Below are 22,056 nucleotides of genomic sequence, written 5' to 3'. Positions count from 1 at the left end.
TTAAAAGAAAATTACCATTTATTGTGAAACTCCCAAGAACAGTGAAGAGAAAAGATTAGTAATTCTGTTACTTAAACTCTACCCCTTCAGTATCGCAAGTACACACACGTGCACAGAAATATGAAGTGAAGCAGACTGAGCTGGGGGAATAACTCCAATGGAGGAAGACAGTTCTGTAACACCAGGGCTTACCTCAAAGCCCAAAGGAGTTGGTTTCACAATCCATTTGAATCTTTGATGAAGTCTCATTGTTATGTGGACTGTGACGATCAGTCTGTAGGTTACAGGTTTACTTTGGTCAGAATACCCATTTTCCTACTGCCTCTTAGAATGATTTCTCACAGCAACAGAGTGTAGCTTTCCCGCTTTGCCAGGGAATTGGTGAAAGCTACTCTACAAAGGGCAAGCGAGAGATCTTGATGGAGTCAGCTTCAGACAGTTTCTGTGCTGCCCTCTGTCTTCATTTTCTTCCAAGGGTCTGTCTACAACTGCAATTCATTGTTAATACTGCTGAGCCCCTCCTGATCCCATAACAAATGATGCCAGTTCGTCTGCATTCAGTGTCACCCAAAAACTAACACTGCCTTGAAAGCATCATCAGCTTCACTTGTTTTTTTTATTTTCCCAAATTGCGATGGATTCATTTCTCCCCCCCCTCCTCTTTTTAAAGTGGTGACCCTTTCTCCCCATGTTTAGTCAACACTCCCAAACTAAACCAATCAGTCTATCGCTGTATGTAACAAAATTGGGAGATACAGGTTTATATTTCAGGGACTTATGGAAAATACTGACGCGCTCTAGTGTATTTAACCATTTGCTGGATTGAAAAGCATTTTTAACCATGTGATTCCTCGGAATCAACAGTTTATTGTGTACTGCAAGTGATCTGCTCCTTTACTGGGAATGCAGTTAAGTAAAGCTTTCAAGGGGAGTAAGGGCTCATTGCGTTAATGGCTGGGAGATGCAGACTTTGGAGAGAACAAGGAACCCCCTATTAAAATAGATGTTTCATAATCCTTTGTCGGCTGTTCTTCGCAGCCAATGATTAGGAGCTGCAAGTGTCTCTCCTGGAATCCCATTCTGAATGAGCTTCCTGGGAACCTGATGGAAGTTTCAGTTTCTGCGATAAAACAGGACAAGCTGAACCATGAGTGTTTTCTCGAATCTGGAGTCCAAGTTGATTGCCGTTGGAACTGGCCAGGGAAAAGAAGGCGAGAAGTCATCATCACATCCTGTTCCTTTTGTGTTAGTATTTTTCCTTTTGCCCCTTTTGCTTTAAATACCACCAACTCTGCAGAGACTCATCTTCACAATTTACTCAAAGTGATCAGCAAAAGAAACAAGAGTGCTTCGAGAAAGTACATTCTCACCCAGTGAGTGGTTAGGGTCTGGAATGCACTGCCTAGAAACGTGGGGGAGGAGGGTTCAATGGAGACATTCCGAAAGGGCACCGGATTGTTACTCAGAGAAATATGGTGCACAGATCCGGGGAAAAGGAAGGAGATTGGTGCTTGGGAACGATGCCCAGTTGAACAGCTGGTGTAGACAGAGTGGCCTCTTTCTCCTCTAAGGATTCTGTAGCTTGCCTTCCGTGTTATGAGATTGTGTCTGCGAGATTAAATGGTTTTAATTCCTGATCTAACCCCCGAAAGATGTTAAACACAAGCAGCCACTAGTGTTAAGAATGGGCTTTGTTCAAATTAAATTGATCGTTGAGTTTATTAAAGATACCTGGTGACAGAGTCATAGAGATCAGCAGCATAGGAAGAGGTCATTTGGTCCAGTGTCTGTGTGAGTGAAAACCCACCACCTGGCTATTCTCTAATCCCATCATCTCCTAGCTCTTGGCCTGTAGCCCTGGCAATTACAACATTTTGTCCCTGTCCAGTACCCCCTCAATTTTAGGGTCTTCTGCAAACTTACTAACCATACCTCATATTCTCGTTTAGATCATTTACAATGTCAAAAAGCAATGGACCCACCAGTAATCCTTGTGACACGCCACTGGTCACAGGCCTCCAGTCCAAAAGGCAACCCTCCACTACCAGCCCTCACGTCCTGCCTTTGAGCCAGTTCTGTATCTCACAGAATTCCACGTGATGTAACGCCGCTAACCAATCTACCATGTGAAAGCTTGTCAAACACCTCACTGAAGTCCACACAATACAACGTCCACTGCTCTACCTTTATCAATCCTTTTTGTCAGCTCATCAAAAAACTCAATCAAGTTAGTGAGGCACAAACTCACATACTCAAAGCCATGTTGTCTGTCCCTAATCTGTCACTGCCTTTCCAAATACATGTAAATGTTATCTCTAAGAATCCCCACCAACAACTTACCCACCACTGATGTCAGGCTCACTGGTCTATAGTTCCCTGGCTTTTCCTCACCACCTTTTTAAATGGTGGCACAGCATTAGCCAACCTCCAGTCTCCCAGCGCCTCATCTGTGGCTATTGACATCACTTGAGTGGCACAGTGGCTCAGTGGCTGGCATGCAGCCTCACAGCACCAGAGACCTGGGTTTCATTCCACCATCTGTGCGGAGTTTGCACACTCTCCCTGTGTCTGTATGGATTCCCTCCGGGTGCTCCGGTTTCCTCCCACAAGATGTGCAGGTTAGGGTGGATTGGCCATGGGAAATTGCCTACAGTGTCCAGGGATGTGTAGATAAGGTGGGTTATGAGGGATGGGTCTGGGTGGGATGCTCCGAGGGTCAGTATGGACGTGTTGGGCCGAAGGGCCTGTTTCCACATTATAGGGATTCTACGAAACATTGCAGCAAGAAAGCCAGCAATCACTGCCACAGCAGCCCATAAGAGTTCCAGGGTACACCTGATCGGCTCGCAGCGATTTATCCACCTTTAGGCATTTTAAGATGGCCACCACCTCCTCCTCTGTAATAAGGACATTTTTCAAGATGTCACTATTTATTTTCTCAAGTTCTCTAGCCTTCATATCCTTTTCCACAGTAAATACTAATGCAAAATACTTGTTTAGTTCTCCTTATGTCAGTTCTAAAAGGCCTACCCGCATCCCCTTTCGGCTACAATGTTTCAGGAGAAACAGACAATGTTTGCCCAAGCGTGGCCTACTGGTAACATCGCTGGACTGTCCATCCAGGAAAGGTCGTGTGCTGGGGACCCAGCTTCAGATCGTGCCAGGGCAGATGGTGGAATGTGAATTCACTGAAACTCTGGAATTATGAGTTTAATGATGACCATGGATCCATTGCTGATCATTAGGAAGAACCCATTTGGTTCACATCCTGATCCAGTCTAAGCCGACATGTAACTCCAGACCCAATGTGGGCAACTGGTAACTGCCCTCTGGGGCATTCAGGGTTGGGAGGAAATGTTGGGCTGGCCAAGAACTCCTAGATCCAATGGCATCCCAACCACACACCCCGAGCCTGTACGCCTGTCCCCACTCCAACCCTGTAAAACCTACGTGTGAAGCTACAGAAGGGGGGAGGGAACCCCTCACACTCACTCCCAGTCTTTCCCTTCCTGCCTCACACTCACTCGCAGGCCCTCGTACTCGCTCCCAGCCACACTCCTGGTCACTCCTCTGGGTTGAAGGGGTCACACTGCTGACCCACACCTTACCTGTGCGGTGTCTCCTCGCTCCAGTTCTCTCCGATGTCAGGTCTCACTGTCACTGTCACTTGCCTCAGCCAGGACCTCATGACCCAGGACCAACCTCGGGTTCTCCCTCGTTGAGAGCAGGGAGCCGAAAAACAGCGAGCGGAACTGCTGGCAAGTGGAGACGGGGGAGAGGGAGGGAGGGTAGAAAAGTGGGGGAAAGTGGGGGTGGGGGAGTGGGGAGTAAGCAGAAGGTGGGGTGGGGACGGGGAAAAGAGAAAGTAGGTGAGGCAGCAGGGGGGGAAAACCATAGGGGAGGAAAGGGTTGTGGAGGAGGTGAGACGAACAGAGAGAGAAAGAGATTGGGGGGGGGCGTTTGGAAGAGAGAGACGGAGGTGGGGAGAAGGGAGGAAAAGGGAGCGAGCGAAGGGAGCAATGGGAATAAGGTGGAATATGAGAAAAGAATGAGGGAGAAGTCAGTAGCAAGAACAAAACAGGGATGTAGTGAAGCCATTTGGGAAGGAGAAGACGACAGAGAAAGGGGAGAAATGAAGGGATGAGCTTTTCTCCTGAAACGACAGTCACTTCATTGGGTACCATCACTGACCCTCCGACAGTGCGGCACTCCCTCAGCACTGACCCTCCGACAGTGCCCACTCCCTCAGCACTGACCCTCCGACAGTGCCCGGTCCCTCAGCACTGACCCTCCGACAGTGCCCGGTCCCTCAGCACTGACCCTCCGACAGAGCCCGCTCCCTCAGCACTGACCCTCCGACAGAGCCCGCTCCCTCAGCACTGACCCTCCGACAGTGCCCGCTCCCTCAGCACTGACCCTCCGACAGAGCCCGCTCCCTCAGCACTGACCCTCCGACAGAGCCCGCTCCCTCAGCGCTGACCCTCCGACAGTGCGGCGCTCCCTCAGCGCTGACCCTCCGACAGAGCCCGCTCCCTCAGCGCTGACCCTCCGACAGAGCCCGCTCCCTCAGCACTGACCCTCCGACAGAGCCCGCTCCCTCAGCGCTGACCCTCCGACAGAGCCCGCTCCCTCAGCGCTGACCCTCCGACAGAGCCCGCTCCCTCAGCGCTGACCCTCCGACAGAGCCCGCTCCCTCAGCGCTGACCCTCCGACAGAGCCCGCTCCCTCAGCGCTGACCCTCCGACAGAGCCCGCTCCCTCAGCGCTGACCCTCCGACAGAGCCCGCTCCCTCAGCACTGACCCTCCGACAGCGCCCGCTCCCTCAGCACTGACCCTCCGACAGAGCCCGCTCCCTCAGCGCTGACCCTCCGACAGAGCCCGCTCCCTCAGCGCTGACCCTCCGACAGTGCGGCGCTCCCTCAGCAGTGACCCTCCGACAGTGCGGCGCTCCCTCAGCACTGACCCTCCGACAGTGCGGCGCTCCCTCAGCACTGACCCTCCGACAGAGCCCGCTCCCTCAGCGCTGACCCTCCGACAGTGCCCGCTCCCCCAGCACTGACAGCTGGGATGGGTACCTTCTTGTGTGGGGGTGTGGCAGGTATTTCTGCATCCTCCTCCTCCTCCTCTTCGTGGTGAGTTGACACTGCCTCTCCCACTAGACCATGGCCTCTCTTATTGCTGTGTGCCAGGGGGAAAGTGGGGCTTCGAGGTGGGGCACCATCGTTTGGAGGAAGCTCAGTCCCCGACAGCATTTGTTCCATGGCGCTGTTCTCCATGGCAATCATGTAGGAATCCATCTCCTCATTCATGAAATCGTCAGCAACAGGATGGGGTCCTCCTCGAGAGCTTGAAACAAACATGTCAGCATGACACCAGCAGTGTGCTGCGAGAATCCCGCAGGGGAGTGCAACTACCTGTCTCTGTACACGGACTGGTGTCTCTCAGTCCCCCCCCTCTCAGGGAGATGTCTGTCCACTGACTGGTGTCTCTCAGTTTCCCCCCCCCTCTCTCTCTCAGGGAGACATCTGTACACTGACTGGTGTCTCTCAGTCCCCCCTCTCTCTCTCTCTCTCTCTCAGGGAGATATCTGTACACTGACTGGTGTCTCTCAGTCCTCTCTCTCTCTCTCAGGGAGATATCTGTCCACTGACTGGTGACTCTCAGTTCCCCCTCTCTCTCTCAGGGAGATATCTGTACACTGACTGGTGTCTCTCAGTCCCCCCTCTCTCTCTCAGGGAGATATCTGTACACTGACTGGTGTCTCTCAGTCCTCTCTCTCTCTCTCTCAGGGAGATATCTGTACACTGACTGGTGTCTCTCACTGCCCCCGCTCTCTCTCTCTCTCAGGGAGATATCTGTACACTGACTGGTGTCTCTCACTGCCCCCGCTCTCTCTCTCTCTCAGGGAGATATCTGTACACTGACTGGTGTCTCTCAGTCCCCCCCTCTCTCAGGGAGATATCTGTACACTGACTGGTGTCTCTCAGTACCCCCCTCTCTCTCTCTCTCTCAGGGAGATATCTGTACACCGACTGGTGTCTCTCAGTTCCCCCCCTCTCTCTCTCTCAGGGAGATATCTGTACACTGACTGGTGTCTCTCAGTCCCCCCCTCTCTCTCTCTCTCAGGGACATATCTGTACACTGACTGGTGTCTCTCAGTTCCCCCCTCTCTCTCTCTCAGGGAGATATCTGTACACTGACTGGTGTCTCTCAGTACCCCCCGCTCTCTCTCTCAGGGAGATATCCGTACACTGACTGGTGTCTCTCAGTCCCCCCCTCTCTCTCTCAGGGAGATATCTGTACACTGACTGGTGTCTCTCAGTCCCCCCCTCTCTCTCTCTCTCTGGGAGATATCTGTACACTGACTGGTGTCTCTCAGTCCCCTCTCTCTCTCTCTCAGGGAGATAACTGTACACTGACTGGTGTCTCTCAGTACCCCCCCCTCTCTCTCTCTCAGGGAGATATCTGTACACTGACTGGTGTCTCTCAGTCCCCTCCCTCTCTCAGGGAGATATCGGTACACTGACTGGTGTCTCTCAGTCCCCCCCTCTCTCTCTCTCAGGGAGATATCTGTACACTGACTGGTGTCTCTCAGTCCCCCCTCTCTCTCTCTCTCTCAGGGAGATATCTGTACACTGACTGGTGTCTCTCAGTCCCCTCTCTCTCTCTCTCAGGGAGATAACTGTACACTGACTGGTGTCTCTCAGTCCCCCCCCTCTCTCTCTCAGGGAGATATCTGTACACTGACTGATGTCTCTCAGTCCCCCCACTCTCTCTCAGGGAGATATCTGTACACTGACTGGTGTCTCTCAGTACCCCCCGCTCTCTCTCTCTGGGAGATATCTGTACACTGACTGGTGTCTCTCACTCCCCTCTCTCTCTCTCTCTCTCTCAGGGAGATATCTGTACACTGACTGGTGTCTCTCAGTACCCCCCGCTCTCTCTCTCAGGGAGGTATCTGTACACTGTTCCCATGTATCTGCTGCCCCTTGTCCTTCTGGATGGAAGTGGGTCGTGGGTTTGGAAGGTGCTGCCTGAGGATCTTTGGTGAGTTTCTGCAGAGCATCTTGTAGATGGTACACGCTGCTGCGACTGAGCGTCGGGGGGGAGGGAGTGGGATGTTTGTGGATGTGGTGCCAATCGAGCGGGGGCTGCTTTGTCCTGGATGGTGTCGAGCTTCTTGAGTGTTGTTGGAGCTGCCCCCATCCAGGGGCAAGTGGGGGGTATTCCATCACCCTCCTGCCTTGTGCCTTGTAGACGTTGGGACAGACTTTTGGCGGGGTGGTGGGGTGGTGGGGGAGACAGGACGGGAGTTACCCGCTGCAGGATTGCTTGCCTCTGACTGTAACTCAGTCCCTTGTCAAAGTTCTGTTCCTGTCCCACATAGCCCCTGTTCACACCTTTCTTTCTTGCGCGGTCTTCAGTTTCTGATTTCATCAGCTCCTCTTTCCCCTGCACCATCTTACTGCAGAGTGAGAAGCAATGTTCCACTGGGTGAGAAGATGAATTATTGGGGTTGTTCAACATATCGACTTCAGCAAATAATGCTTTCAACGCTTGGAAGGGAGAGCACCAGAGCTCAAGTTGAGGGGCTGCACTCAGTCCACCTCTGGCTGCAGAGTTTACAGCCCGGGTTCATGGTATGGGAGCAGCTTTCTTCGCCTCATACAAGCGGACATTTCTTCAGTCAGAGGGCAGAGAGGAAACTCTGGAGGTGAAGTACAAACTAGTCCAATTTGACAGCAAGTGCAGAAAAGCTGCCTGCAATGGAAATGGAGAGGGGCTGCAGGACGCTGAGGGGCAGAGTGGTCCCGGTCAATGAGTCACACTCAGTTGGTGCATGGATGCAGCGAGTGAGTGAGAAAGCTGATTGTCAGGTGACCATTAGTGAAACAGATGGAAGATAAATGTTGGGATGCCTTGCGATAACAGTACAGGATATTGGAGAGGCTCCACATGGAGTAGCTGCATGTTTCTGCTGAACGAAGCACACACCTTCACAGGAAGCAGCTCAGAGGAAGGTTCACTCAGCTCGTTCCTGCGATTAAGGGGGTTCTATCTAATGAGGAGCAGTTTGAGCAGGTTGGGCCTGGCTTCATTGGAGTTTCAGAGAAATGAGAGGTGACCTTATTGAACGTATAAGATTCTGAGGACGGAGACGGACGGGGAGGGTACTGAGAGGGTTACCCCTTGTGGAGGAGTCCAGAACAGGGAAGCAGAGCTTAAAACTAAAGGGTCTCCTGTTTAATACTGAGAAAAGGCGGAATTTATTCTAACAGAGGGTGGGGATGTTTGTAATTCTCTCCCCCCCCAAACAGCAGTGTTGGGGGTGCACAGGGTCAGTGAATGCATTCGAGCCTGAGTTAGACAGAGATTTTAATCAAGAATTGAGAGAATTGATTCTGGATTTGAGACGATTAGGTTATGAGCAGAGATTGAGCGGTCTGGGAGTATACTCACTGGAATGTAGAAGAATGAGGAGGATTTTATAAATACATAAATAGGAGCAGAGAGGTTGGTTCCACTGGTGGGCGACACTGGAACGAGGGGGCACTGCCTCTAAATAAGGGGGCTGAGTTGAAGAGGAATCTCTTTTCCCAAAGAGATGTGAATGTGTGGAATTCCCTGCCCAGTGAAGCAGTTGAGGCTATCTTGTTAAATGTTTTTAAGGCAAAGACAGATACCGGAACAGTAAGGGAATTAAGGATTATAGTAAGCGGGTGGATAAGTGGAGCTGAGTCCATGAAAAGATCAGCCATGATCTTACGGAATGGAGCAGCAGGCTTGATGGGCCAGAAGCTCTATTCCAGCTGCTGCTTCTTTTGAGAAGTGGCCAGGGGCAGGCAGGGACGTGTGGTTAACGTTAATGCCCAGTCTGGGTTAGGTTTGAAAGGCTGAATGGTCTACTTCTTGTCCTATGATCTTTTGCAGATCTGTACTGCTCCTTGTCCTGAGCTTCAGTCTGGGTGAACTAAACAAAGTTGATACAGTCCTATGTCATGGGCTTGAAACCTCAGTTCTGCAGACGGCCAGATCTGCTGAATACCCGCAGCTCTTCCTGCTTGTCATACGGGTCACGTCAACACCCCCCCCTTACCCAGTCAAACATACCTGCCGTCTCCTCCAGCATGACACGTGCTCTGCGATTCCACATCTGCTAGTGTGGCCAGGACAAAGTTCACCTCGAGGACAGCCTCGTGCAGGCTGAAGATGGCAGGGCTGTTGAAGAGGAGGCACGTTTCAAATCCCACGGGAATTCTAACCCTACAAACCGCAATTCCCAAGACACACGCACACCCACTTCTCCGCTGGCACACTCCTCCCCACCCTCTGCCAGGCGCGTCCGGGCAGCACAAGTCATCAGTACCATTGCCGGAATATTGTCAGAGCCCGTAGCCTTTGCAGTATCCAGTGTCTCCAAACATTTCTTGATCATGTGGAGTGAATTGAATTGGCTGAAGTCTGGTATCTGTGTATCTGGGGACCACTGGAGGAGGCCGAGATGGATCATTCACTCAGCACGTCTGGCTGAAGATTGCTGTGAAAGCTTCAGCCTTATCTCTTACACTGATGCGCTGGGCCCTTCCATCATTGAGGATGGGGATATTTGTGGAGCTTCCTCTCCAGTGAGCTGTTTAATTGCCCACCACCACCATTCACCACTGGATGTAGCAGGACTGCAGAGCTTAGATCTGATCCGTTGGTTGTGGGATCGCTTAGCTCTATCACTTGCTGTTTTCACTGCTTGGTGTGCAAGTATCCTGTCTGGGGGCTTCTCCAGGTTGATACCTCATTTTCAGGTATCTCTGGTGCCGCTCCTGGTGCGCCCTCCTGCAGTCTCGATTGAACCAGGAGAGGTGGGTGGGAGGGAGGAGAGGATGGGACGAGGGGACGAGGGGGACAATGGAGGCAGGGAGACTGTCTAACCCAGTCTAAACTAATGCTCACCTGCCGGGGCCCTGGAAGTGGACGGTGACAGGAAGTCCTGAGGCCTCTGCAAATCCCAATAGCCCCTTTGGAGAGAAATAAGAGAGATATTAAACCGGTAAACATCCAGCTCAGATTCTAAACAACCCCACCACATGTTCCCAGGAAACTGCAGATCCAGACCCTGCCCAGGTTCTGGAGAAGGTCAGCCCTGGAGGCAGCCTCACTCCAGAACCATCACTCCTGTGTATACTCCCTCCTCCAGAGCCGCTCGGAAGACTCCGGACCCTCCCACACCCCACAAACCCAACCTCACCCTCAGCTCCTTCAAGCAGAAAGTTATCTCTGTCTCGTCCTTCATGGAGAACTCATCAAATTCGAGTGGGGTTAGAACCATCTCTGTGTGCATTGTCTTCCTGGGATCTGGGAACAGCAAGACAGGACAGTGTGAACAGTTCAGAGACCCAGTGAAAACACAGCACATTTCCCCCATGACTCTTTCTCAGGATCAACACTGTACCCTGTACGGTTACACAGCGAGTGAGCCTTACCCTGCTGAATAAACACTGTACCCTGTACGGTTACACAGCGAGTGAGCCTTACCCTGCTGAATAAACACTGTACCCTGTACGGTTACACAGCGAGTGAGCCTCACCCTGCTGAATAAACACTATACCCTGTACGGTTACACAGCGAGTGAGCCTTACCCTGCTGAATAAACACTATACCCTGTACGGTTACACAGCGAGTGAGCCTTACCCTGCTGAATAAACACTATACCCTGTACGGTTACACAGCGAGTGAGCCTTACCCTGCTGAATAAACACTGTACCCTGTACGGTTACACAGCGAGTGAGCCTTACCCTGCTGAATAAACACTGGCCCTGTACAGTTACACAGCGAGTGAGCCTTACCCTGAATAAACACTGTACCCTGTACGGTTACACAGCGAGTGAGCCTTACCCTGCTGAATAAACACTGTACCCTGTACGGTTACACAGCGAGTGAGCCTTACCCTGCTGAATAAACACTGTACCCTGTACGGTTACACAGCGAGTGAGCCTTACGCTGCTGAATAAACACTGACCCCGTACAGTTCGCGATCCTTACCTGTATCCGGCTCAATGTAGTTTCGGAAATAGACCCGCCGACCTTTGATCTCGAGAGTCACCTCCTCGAGGTTGGTAGGGAAATGAACGACTGTGTCAGTGAATAACCTGGGTGTGCAAAGGGCAGTGTCAGTGAGCACTCCCACACCAGGGGCAGCACTGCATCAAGTGCCCCCATTACCAGCCCCCACCCTCGCCCACCAACCCACAGCGTGGCCTGGGCACTCACTTGGGCTGCGCTCGTAATGTGTTTGGGCAATGCTCCTTGTTGTATACAGCCTGCAGAGTCTCGCACTCCTGGAAGGTGAGGTTGTGCGTTTTGGTGATGCCTGGATGAAGGAGGATTACAGGAGCCGATTAAACCGGAGAAGGAGGAGCACCTGCAGACACGCGCACACAGTCACTGAAGCAGCACGCCTTTTCACCCCTTCAGTCCATTCCCACAACTCCCCTACCTTAAGCTTTCAACACCCCTGCTCCCTGGGGTCTGTCAGTGTCCAGAAACTCATTTCAAACTTTCACCACTGTGCGAGTAATGATCCTCATCTCAGTCTGAGATGGCAGCTTCCTTTATCCTAAGATTGTGACACTCCCCAACTGCATCCCTACCATACTCCTGGCTTCAGCCATTGACCACATCTTGTTCCTTCAAGATTCAATGGGTATGTCAGTCAGATTCTACTTTTTATATCCCCACAGGACATAGGGCCTCACTATGTGGGCCCAGCATTTATTGCCCCATCCCTAGTTGCCCCCCTCGAGAAGGTGGGGGTGAGCTGCCTTGAACGGCTGCAGTCCATGTGCTGTGGGTTGGCCCACAGTATCCCCTTAGAGAGGGAATTCCAGGAATTGTGACCCAGCGACACTGAAGGGACAGGGATATATTTCGAAGTCAGGATGAGGAAAACACTGCCTGAGATTGTGGGGGGAGGCAGGGTGAATCGAGGGGTTAGGGCCTGGAATGTACTGCCTGAGACAGTCAGGGAGGCTGGGTCAATCGAGGAGTTATGATCAAGTGACCAGAATTGAACTGAGCTTATCATCGTGTTTACAAGAGCTGTCAGAGGCTGGGAATCCTGCAGCGAGTAACTCCCGACCTGTCTCCCCATCTACAAGGCACAAGGCAGGAGGGTGATGGGATATTCCCCACTTGCCCCTGGATGGGGGCAGCTCCAACAACTCAAGAAGCTCGACACCATCCAGGACAAAGCAGCCCCCGCTCGATTGGCACCACATCCACAAACATCCCACTCCCTCCCCCCACCGACGCTCAGTCGCAGCAGTGTGTACCAGCTACAAGATGCTCTGCAGAAACTCACCAAAGATCCTCAGGCAGCACCTTCCAAACCCACGACCCACTTCCATCCAGAAGGACAAGGGGCAGCAGGTACATGGGACCCCCACCCCCTGCAAGTTCCCCTCCGAGCCACCCCCCCCATCCTGACTGGGAAACACATTCCCATTTCTTCAGTGTCATTGGGCCAGAATCCCTGGAATTCCCTCCCTAAGGGAGGCTTGAGTCATGCCACAGCACGTGGGCTGCAGCGGTTCAAGAAGATAGCTGACCCCCACCTTCTCTCAGGATGGGCAAGAAATGAAGACAAAAAAATCACGGTTGATTATTTTAAATATAAGCATCACTAGTGTCAAGTCTAATAAGGAAGGAAACACGCCACACTGACAGTGTCTGTCTTGCATGTGACCCAGATCAACAGCAATGGGATTGAGACTGTACTGAGCAAACAGAGATAAGGAGCAATGGCTCATTAGCAGTGCTCATCGAAGCAAGAAAAAAACCCTCCTCACCATATTTGCAGAGAAGTTGGATGATGAGCTGATCCATTCCTCGGCCTAGTGCAATCTTGCATTTCTCCACAGTCTTCTCGAGAGTGGACGGTGACTTAAAAACGGCCAGGACAGACTGGAGAGTGGATCCGAGAGAAGGAAGGAGAGTGAAAAGTTAATCAAGCTGCTGCCTAACAGCAGAGCACACAAACAGACACATGGATGGAGACATAGGACAGGCACAAGGAGAGACAGGGCAGTAAGAAAACTGCTCCCACAGCGCCGACCCTCCGACAGTGCCCACTCCCTCAGCACTGACCCTCCGACAGTGCCCGCTCCCTCAGCACTGACCCTCCGACAGAGCCCGCTCCCTCAGCACTGACCCTCCGACAGCGCCCGCTCCCTCAGCACTGACCCTCCGACAGTGCCCGCTCCCTCAGCACTGACCCTCCGACAGTGCCCGCTCCCTCAGCACTGACCCTCCGACAGTGCCCGCTCCCTCAGCACTGACCCTCCGACAGCGCCCGCTCCCTCAGCACTGACCCTCCGACAGTGCCCGCTCCCTCAGCACTGACCCTCCGACAGTGCCCGCTCCCTCAGCACTGACCCTCCGACAGCGCCCGCTCCCTCAGCACTGACCCTCCGACAGCGCCCGCTCCCTCAGCACTGACCCTCCGACAGCGCCCGCTCCCTCAGCACTGACCCTCCGACAGTGCCCGCTCCCTCAGCACTGACCCTCCGACAGTGCCCACTCCCTCAGCACTGACCTTCCGGCAGTGCCTGCTCCCTCAGCACTGACCCTCCAACAGTGCCCACCCCAAGCACTGACCCTCTGACAGTGCCCACTCCCTCAGCGCCGACCCTCTGACAGTGCCCGCTCCCTCAGCACTGACCCTCCGACAGTGCCCACCCAGAGCACTGACCCTCCGACAGTGCCCGCTCCCTCAGCACTGACCCTCCGACAGCGCCCGCTCCCTCAGCACTGACCCTCCGACAGCGCCCGCTCCCTCAGCACTGACCCTCTGACAGCGCCCGCTGCTTCAGCACTGACCCCCCCGACAGCGCCCGCTCCCTCAGCGCTGACCACCTCGACAGTGCCCGCTCCTTCAGCACTGACCCTCCGACAGTGCCCACTCCCCCAGCACTGACCCTCCGACAGTGCCCGCTCCCTCAGCGCCGACCCTCCGACAGTGCCCGCTCCCTCAGCACTGACCCTCCGACAGTGCCCGCTCCCTCAGCACTGACCCTCTGACAGCGCCCACTCCCTCAGAACTGACCGCCCCGACAGCGCCCGCTCCCTCAGCGCTGACAACCTCGACAGTGCCCGCTCCTTCAGCACTGACCCTCCGACAGAGCCCGCTCCCTCAGCACTGACCCTCCGACAGTGCCCGCTCCCTCAGCACTGACCCTCCGACAGAGCCCGCTCCCCCAGCACTGACCCTCTGACAGAGCCCGCTCCCTCAGCACTGACCCTCCGACAGTGCCCGCTCCCTCAGCGCTGACCCTCCGACAGAGCCCCTCTCACGATCTTTGACTGTTCTTTTGTCCCAATGAAAGCAACAAGAGTTTGCACCTTCATGACGATTTTACAGCGGAAATTCTCCGTTTGTGAAGGGGATGCGTCAGGCTCAGATGTCGGACAAATGCTGGGATCATACTTCTGGAAGAAGGCAGGAGCAAAAAGGAAACTTGCAAAAGCCGATCGTGAAGAATTCACTGTCCGGACAGCCAGCTGGAGGAAGGAGGAGAACACGGACACTCGTGAAATCAGGAGCGCACTTCGCTCAACACGCTGTCTCCGTCTGTACACCGACTGTGTCTCTCAGTCCCCCCCGCTCTCAGGGAGATATCTGTACACTGACTGGTGTCTCTAAGTCCCCTCTCTCTCTCTCAGGGAGATATCTGTACACTGACTGGTGTCTCTCAGTCCCCTCCCTCTCTCTCAGGGAGATATCTGTACACTGACTGGTGTCTATCAGTCCCCTCTCTCTCTCTCAGGGAGATATCTGTACACTGACTGGTGTCTCTCAGTCCCCTCTCTCTCTCTCAGGGAGATATCTGTACACTGACTGGTGACTCTCAGTCCCTCTCTCTCTCTCAGGGAGATATCTGTACACTGACAGGTGTCTCTCAGTCCCCCCTCTCTCTCTCAGGGAGATATCTGTACACTGACTGGTGTCTCTCAGTCCCCCCTCTCTCTCTCTCAGGGAGATATCTGTACACTGACTGGTGTCTCTCAGTCCCCTCTCTCTCTCTCTCTCAGGGAGATATCTGTACACTGACTGGTGTCACTCATTCCCCCCTCTCTCTCTCTCAGGGAGGTATCTGTACACTGACTGGTGTCTCTCAGTCCCCCCCCTCTCTCTCAGGGAGATATCTGTACACTGACTGGTGTCTCTCAGTACCCCCTGTCTCCCTCTCAGGGAGATATCTGTACACTGACTGGTGTCTCTCAGTCCCCCCTCTCTCAGGGAGATATCTGTACACTGACTGGTGTCTCTAAGTCCCCTCTCTCTCTCTCAGGGAGATATCTGTACACTGACTGGTGACTCTCAGTCCCTCTCTCTCTCTCAGGGAGATATCTGTACACTGACAGGTGTCTCTCAGTCCCCCCTCTCTCTCTCAGGGAGATATCTGTACACTGACTGGTGTCACTCATTCCCCCCTCTCTCTCTCTCAGGGAGGTATCTGTACACTGACTGGTGTCTCTCAGTCCCCCCCCTCTCTCTCAGGGAGATATCTGTACACTGACTGGTGTCTCTCAGTACCCCCTGTCTCCCTCTCAGGGAGATATCTGTACACTGACTGGTGTCTCTCAGTCCCCCCTCTCTCAGGGAGATATCTGTACACTGACTGGTGTCTCTAAGTCCCCTCTCTCTCTCTCAGGGAGATATCTGTACACTGACTGGTGACTCTCAGTCCCTCTCTCTCTCTCAGGGAGATATCTGTACACTGACAGGTGTCTCTCAGTCCCCCCTCTCTCTCTCAGGGAGATATCTGTACACTGACTGGTGTCTCTCAGTCCCCCCTCTCTCTCTCTCAGGGAGATATCTGTACACTGACTGGTGTCTCTCAGTCCCCTCTCTCTCTCTCTCAGGGAGATATCTGTACACTGACTGGTGTCTCTCAGTCCCCTCTCTCTCTCTCTCAGGGAGATATCTGTACACTGACTGGTGTCTCTCAGTCCCCTCTCTCTCTCTCTCAGGGAGATATCTGTACACTGACTGGTGTCACTCATTCCCCCCTCTCTCTCTCTCAGGGAGGTATCTGTACACTGACTGGTGTCTCTCAGTCCCCCCCCTCTCTCTCTCAGGGAGATATCTGTACACTGACTGGTGTCTCTCAGTACCCCCTGTCTCCCTCTCAGGGAGATATCTGTACACTGACTGGTGTCTCTCAGTCCCCCCTCTCTCAGGGAGATATCTGTACACTGACTGGTGTCTCTCAGTCCCTCTCTCTCTCTCTCAGGGAGATATCTGTACACTGACTGGTGTCTCTCAGTCCCCTCTCTCTCAGGGAGATATCTGTACACTGACTGGTGTCTCTCAGTCCCCTCTCTCTCTCTCAGGGAGATATCTGTACACTGACTGGTGTCACTCATTCCCCCCTCTCTCTCTCTCAGGGAGATACCTGTACACTGACTGGTGTCTCTCAGTCCCCTCTCTCTCAGGGAGATATCTGTACACTGACTGGTGTCTCTCAGTCCCCTCTCTCTCAGGGAGATATCTGTACACTGACTGGTGTCTCTCAGTCCCTCTCTCTCTCTCAGGGAGATATCTGTACACTGACTGGTGTCTCTCAGTCCCCCCTCTCTCTCTCTCAGGGAGATATCTGTACACTGACTGGTGTCTCTCAGTCCCCTCTCTCTCTCTCTCTCAGTGAGATATCTGTACACTGACTGGTGTCTCTCAGTCCCTCTCTCTCTCTCAGGAAGATATCTGTACACTGACTGATGTCACTCATTCCCCCCTCTCTCTCTCTCTCTCAGGGAGGTATCTGTACACTGACTGGTGTCTCTCAGTCCCCTCTCTCTCAGGGAGATATCTGTACACTGACTGGTGTCTCTCAGTCCCCTCTCTCTCAGGGAGATATCTGTACACTGACTGGTGTCTCTCAGTCCCCTCTCTCAGGGAGATATCTGTACACTGACTGGTGTCTCTCAGTCCAAAACCTATCTCTCTCTCAGGGAGATATCTGTACACTGACTGGTGTCTCTCAGTCCCCTCTCTCTCTCTCTCAGGGAGATATCTGTACACTGACTGGTGTCTCTCAGTCCCCCCCCTCTCTCTCTCAGTGTGATATCTGTACACTGACTGGTGTCTCTCAGTCCACCCTCTCTCTCTCTCAGGGAGATATCTGTACACTGACTGGTGTCTCTCAGTCCCCTCTCTCTCAGGGAGATATCTGTACACTGACTGGTGTCTCTCAGTCCCCTCTCTCTCAGGGAGGTATCTGTACACTGACTAGTGTCTCTCAGTCCTCTCTCTCTCAGGGAGATATCTGTACACTGACTAGTGTCTCTCAGTCCCCCCTCTCTCTCAGGGAGGTATCTGTACACTGACTGGTGTCTCTCAGTCCCCCCCCTCTCTCTCTCAGGGAGATATCTGTACACTGACTGGTGGCTCTCAGTCCCCTCTCTCTCAGGGAGATATCTGTACACTGACTGGTGTCTCTCAGTCCCCCCTCTCTCTCAGGGAGATATCTGTACACTGACTGGTGTCTCTCAGTCCCCTCTCTCTCTCTCTCAGGGAGATATCTGTACACTGACTGGTGTCTCTCAGTTCCCCCCCTCTCTCTCTCAGTGTGATATCTGTACACTGACTGGTGTCTCTCAGTCCCCCCTCTCTCTCTCTCAGGGAGATATCTGTACACTGACTGGTGTCACTCATTCCCCCCTCTCTCTCTCTCAGGGAGATACCTGTACACTGACTGGTGTCTCTCAGTCCCCTCTCTCTCAGGGAGATACCTGTACACTGACTGGTGTCTCTCAGTCCCCTCTCTCTCAGGGAGATATCTGTACACTGACTGGTGTCTCTCAGTCCCCTCTCTCTCAGGGAGATATCTGTACACTGACTGGTGTCTCTCAGTCCCTCTCTCTCTCTCAGGGAGATATCTGTACACTGACTGGTGTCTCTCAGTCCCTCTCTCTCAGGGAGATATCTGTACACTGACTGGTGTCTCTCAGTCCCTCTCTCTCTCTCAGGGAGATATCTGTACACTGACTGGTGTCTCTCAGTCCCTCTCTCTCTCTCAGGAAGATATCTGTACACTGACTGATGTCACTCATTCCCCCCTCTCTCTCTCTCTCTCAGGAAGATATCTGTACACTGACTGGTGTCTCTCAGTCCCCCCCCTCTCTCTCTCAGGGAGATATCTGTACACTGACTGGTGTCTCTCAGTCCCCTCTCTCTCAGGGAGATATCTGTACACTGACTGGTGTCTCTCAGTCCCCCCTCTCTCTCTCAGGGAGGTATCTGTACACTGAATGGTGTCTCTCAGTCCCCTCTCTCTCTCTGTGGGAGATATCTGTACACTGACTGGTGTCTCTCAGTCCCCCCTCTCTCTCAGGGAGATATCTGTACACTGACTGGTGTCTCTCAGTCCCCCCTCTCTCTCTCAGGGAGATATCTGTACACTGACTGGTGTCTCTCAGTCCCCTCTCTCTCTCAGGGAGATATCTGTACCTGACTGGAGTCTCTCAGTCCCCCCTCTCTCTCTCAGGGAGATTTCTGTACCATGACTGGTGTCTCTCAGTCCCCCCTCTCTCTCTCAGGGAGATTTCTGTACCATGACTGGTGTCTCTCAGTCCCCCCTCTCTCTCTCAGGGAGATATCTGTACACTGACTGGTGTCTCTCAGTCCCCTCTCTCTCTCTCTCAGGGAGATATCTGTACACTGACTGGTGTCTCTCAGTCCCCCCTCTCTCTCTCAGGGAGATATCTGTACACTGACTGGTGTCTCTCAGTACCCCCTCTCTCTCTCTCTCTCAGGGAGATATCTGTACACTGACTGGTGTCTCTCAGTTCCCCCTCTCTCTCTCTCAGGGAGATATCTGTACACTGGCTGGTGTCTCTCAGTCCCCTCTCTCTCTCTCAGGGAGATATCTGTACACTGACTGGTGTCCCTCAGTCCCCTCTCTCTCTCTCAGGGAGATATCTGTACACTGACTGGTGTCTCTCAGTCCCCTCTCTCTCTCTCAGAGAGATATCTGTACACTGACTGGTGTGTCAGCTCTCCACTTCTTGCTTTCATCTTTCCATGCAATAATACTCACTCCTTCATCGAATGCCTCAAGGTAACAGTCTTCACCAATCCGCGAGAGTGCGTGTATTGCTCTCCCAATAACTAAATCCAGAAAATATTCACAAAATAAGTTTATCAATGACAGAGCATTACGTCCAATTAAGCACTGTAAGTCATCAGCGCATGTTATTCAGTGCTGAGGGAGCGCCACACTGTCGGAGGGTCCGTGCTGAGGGAGCGGGCACTGTCGGAGGGTCAGTGCTGAGGGAGCGGGCACTGTCGGAGGGGTCAGCGCTGAGGGAGTGGGCACTGTCGGAGGGGTCAGCGCTGAGGGAGCGGGCACTGTCGGAGGGGTCAGCGCTGAGGGAGCGGGCACTGTCGGGGGCGTCAGCGCTGAGGGAGCGGGCACTGTCGGGGGCGTCAGCGCTGAGGGAGCGGGCACTGTCGGGGGCGTCAGCGCTGAGGGAGCGGGCACTGTCGGGGGGTCAGTGCTGAGGGAGCGGGCGCTGTCGGAGGGTCAGTTACTGGGAACATAATCAGAAATTGCTGGAAAAGCTCAGCAGGTCCAGCAGCGTCAGTGAAGCTGTAGTATCCGGTGACTCTTCCTCAGAAACAAGAACATAGACACGGTCAGATCTGCTGAGCTTTTCCAGCGATTTGTGTGTTTGTTCCCAGTCACCGACACCTGACCTTGTGGCCTCTCTCGGCAGGGCTTCTGGAGTTTTATTTCTGCAATTGCTGGCACTTCAGTCTCGCGGGTAGACAATGAGGCAACAGTGTAAACCTTGAGGGGTCGGGGCGGAGGGGGACTGAGGGGTCGGGGCGGAGGGGGACTGAGGGGTCGGGGCGGAGGGGGACTGAGGGGGACAGGGGGGTCAGGGCGGAGGGGGACTGAGGGGGACTGAGGGGTCGGGGCGGAGGGGGACTGAGGGGTCGGGGCGGAGGGGGACTGAGGGGTCGGGGCGGAGGGGGACTGAGGGGTCGGGGCGGAGGGGGACTGAGGGGTCGGGGCGGAGGGGGACTGAGGGGTCGGGGCGGAGGGGGACTGAGGGGTCGGGGCGGAGGGGGACTGAGGGGGACAGGGGGGTCAGGGCGGAGGGGGGCTGAGAGGGACTGAGGGGTCAGGGCGGAGGGGGATTGAGGGGGACTGAGGGGTCAGGGCGGAGGGGGACTGAGGGGTCGGGGCGGAGGGGGACTGAGGGGTCGGGGCGGAGGGGGACTGAGGGGTCGGGGCGGAGGGGGGCTGAGGGGTCGGGGCGGAGGGGGGCTGAGGGGTCGGGGCGGAGGGGGGCTGAGGGGTCGGGGCGGAGGGGGGCTGAGGGGGACAGGGGGGTCAGGGCGGAGGGGGACTGAGGGGTCAGGGCGGAGGGGGACTGAGGGGTCGGGGCGGAGGGGGACTGAGGGGTCAGGAGGAGTGAGGGGGAGGGGCTTAGGTTCAGGGAAAGGGGACAGACAGGGTGAGGGTCAGTGGGAGGAGTCAGGGTAAGGGAGTGAGGGGTCAGGGGTCAGTGGGAGGGGTCAGGGTAAGGGCGTGAGGTCAGTGGGAGGTGTCAGGGTAAGGGAGTGAGGGGTCAGGGGTCAGTGGGAGGGGTCAGGGTAAGGGCGTGAGGTCAGTGGGACGAGTCAGGGTAAGGGAGTGAGGGGTCAGGGGTCAGTGGGAGGGGTCAGGGTAAGGGCGTGAGGTCAGTGGGACGAGTCAGGGTAAGGCAGTGAGGGGTCAGTGGGAGGAGTCAGGGTAAGGCAGTGAGGGGTCAGTGGGAGGAGTCAGTGAGAGGGTGAGGGGGCGAGGGGTCAGTGGGAGGAGTCAGCGTGAGGCAGTGAGAGGGTGAGGGGTGAGGGGCTAAGGGTTAAGATTATGTCTCCCCTCCCCCCGCCATACCGCTCACGTTGCCGCCTGTCACCACGAACCGCATCCTCGACCCGAACGCTTCCTCTCCCATATACCGCTCTCCTATTGGCTGAGCCCACCACAATTCATCCTCAAACAAAACGCCCTGCCATTGGCCGGACCTAAATCCGCCCCGCAGGCCCAGTACCCGGATGTGCCACTATTTAAAAGGCCCCGCCCGCCCCGCAGGCTCTTAAAGCCGACACACCCTAAGATTTGATTTAAAAGGTGTCGACCAAAATTCCATAAAAGGGGGAACCACTCTGCAATTGTGTTTCATCATTTGGCCATTCGGCCCGTCGAGTTCCTACCATGATAAAGCACCTTAATGCTGAGTAAAACTACAAATACAATACTTTCAAGTTTACTGACTCTGCACCATAGGCCAGGCAAGTAATAGGGTCCATCAGGAGAACATTTTCTAGGTAACGAGGGGTGGAGCTGGAGGAACACAGGCCCAAGCAGCATGTCAGGAGCCCAAATGCTGACATCTCAGGTCTTGGCCCGAAACGTCAGCCTTCCTGCCCCTCTGATGCTGCTGGGCCTGTTGTGTTCCACCAGTTCCACACCGTGTTATCTCAGATTCTCCAGCATCGGCAGTTCCCACTGTCTCTGATACAACATTTCCTAGCTTCCACCTTTCATTGAAACATAGCAGGAACCAACACAGACAGGCCACTCAGTGTATCACACCTCCTCCACCAGTCAATATGATCATGCCTGAGAAGTAAGCTCCATGACTGCTCACGTTTACCACCCCCCATTTCCCTCAAAACCATGAGACACAAGAGATACATCAAACACCTTCTTGAAACATCTAATGTTCCGGAGTAAATTCCACCGGCACATCACTCTGTGTCGATGGACATAACAGGATTTCCCATCATTTCCCCCCAAAATTGCATTTTCCGTCAGAGTCTGCACAGCGATAGATTCTCTAGTTTCCTCAAATACACCACACCGTGCACAGTTCCAGTCTCTATATCCCTCAGTCAGACCCACACTGGGAGCACCGCGCACAGTTCCGGTCTCTATGTCCCTCAGTTAGTCCCACACTGGGAGCACGGTGCACAGTTCCAGTCTCTATATCTCTCAGTCAGACCCA

The 22,056-nt window shown here is 54.1% G+C and overlaps 1 protein-coding gene across 2 annotated transcripts; it reads right to left on the bottom strand.

Moving 5' to 3' along the window:
• On the bottom strand, positions 1-21,017 carry LOC132207363 (cell cycle checkpoint control protein RAD9A-like). 2 transcript variants are annotated; one of them, XM_059642773.1, is made up of 12 exons: positions 20,943-21,017; positions 19,095-19,165; positions 14,395-14,553; positions 12,843-12,957; positions 11,266-11,365; positions 11,038-11,144; positions 10,244-10,350; positions 9,949-10,013; positions 9,112-9,219; positions 5,076-5,346; positions 3,609-3,755; positions 1-1,193 (listed from the first exon to the last, which is right to left on the bottom strand). In XM_059642773.1, the coding sequence occupies exons 1-11, from the start codon at positions 21,001-21,003 to the stop codon at positions 3,645-3,647; spliced, it is 1,275 nt and encodes a 424-aa protein (XP_059498756.1). In that variant the 5' UTR covers positions 21,004-21,017; the 3' UTR covers positions 1-1,193; positions 3,609-3,644. The 2 variants fall into 2 exon arrangements, with proteins under 2 accessions (XP_059498756.1, XP_059498757.1); XM_059642774.1 differs by having other exon boundaries at positions 3,609-3,752.
• Between the last annotated feature and the right edge of the window lie 1,039 nt (positions 21,018-22,056).

Source organism: Stegostoma tigrinum, chromosome 46, assembly GCF_030684315.1.
Source record: "Stegostoma tigrinum isolate sSteTig4 chromosome 46, sSteTig4.hap1, whole genome shotgun sequence".
In the NCBI taxonomy this organism is placed as follows: Eukaryota; Metazoa; Chordata; class Chondrichthyes; order Orectolobiformes; family Stegostomatidae; genus Stegostoma; species Stegostoma tigrinum.
The sequence above is the reverse complement of the archived record's forward strand: the minus strand, read 5'-3'. Positions and strand labels throughout refer to the sequence as shown.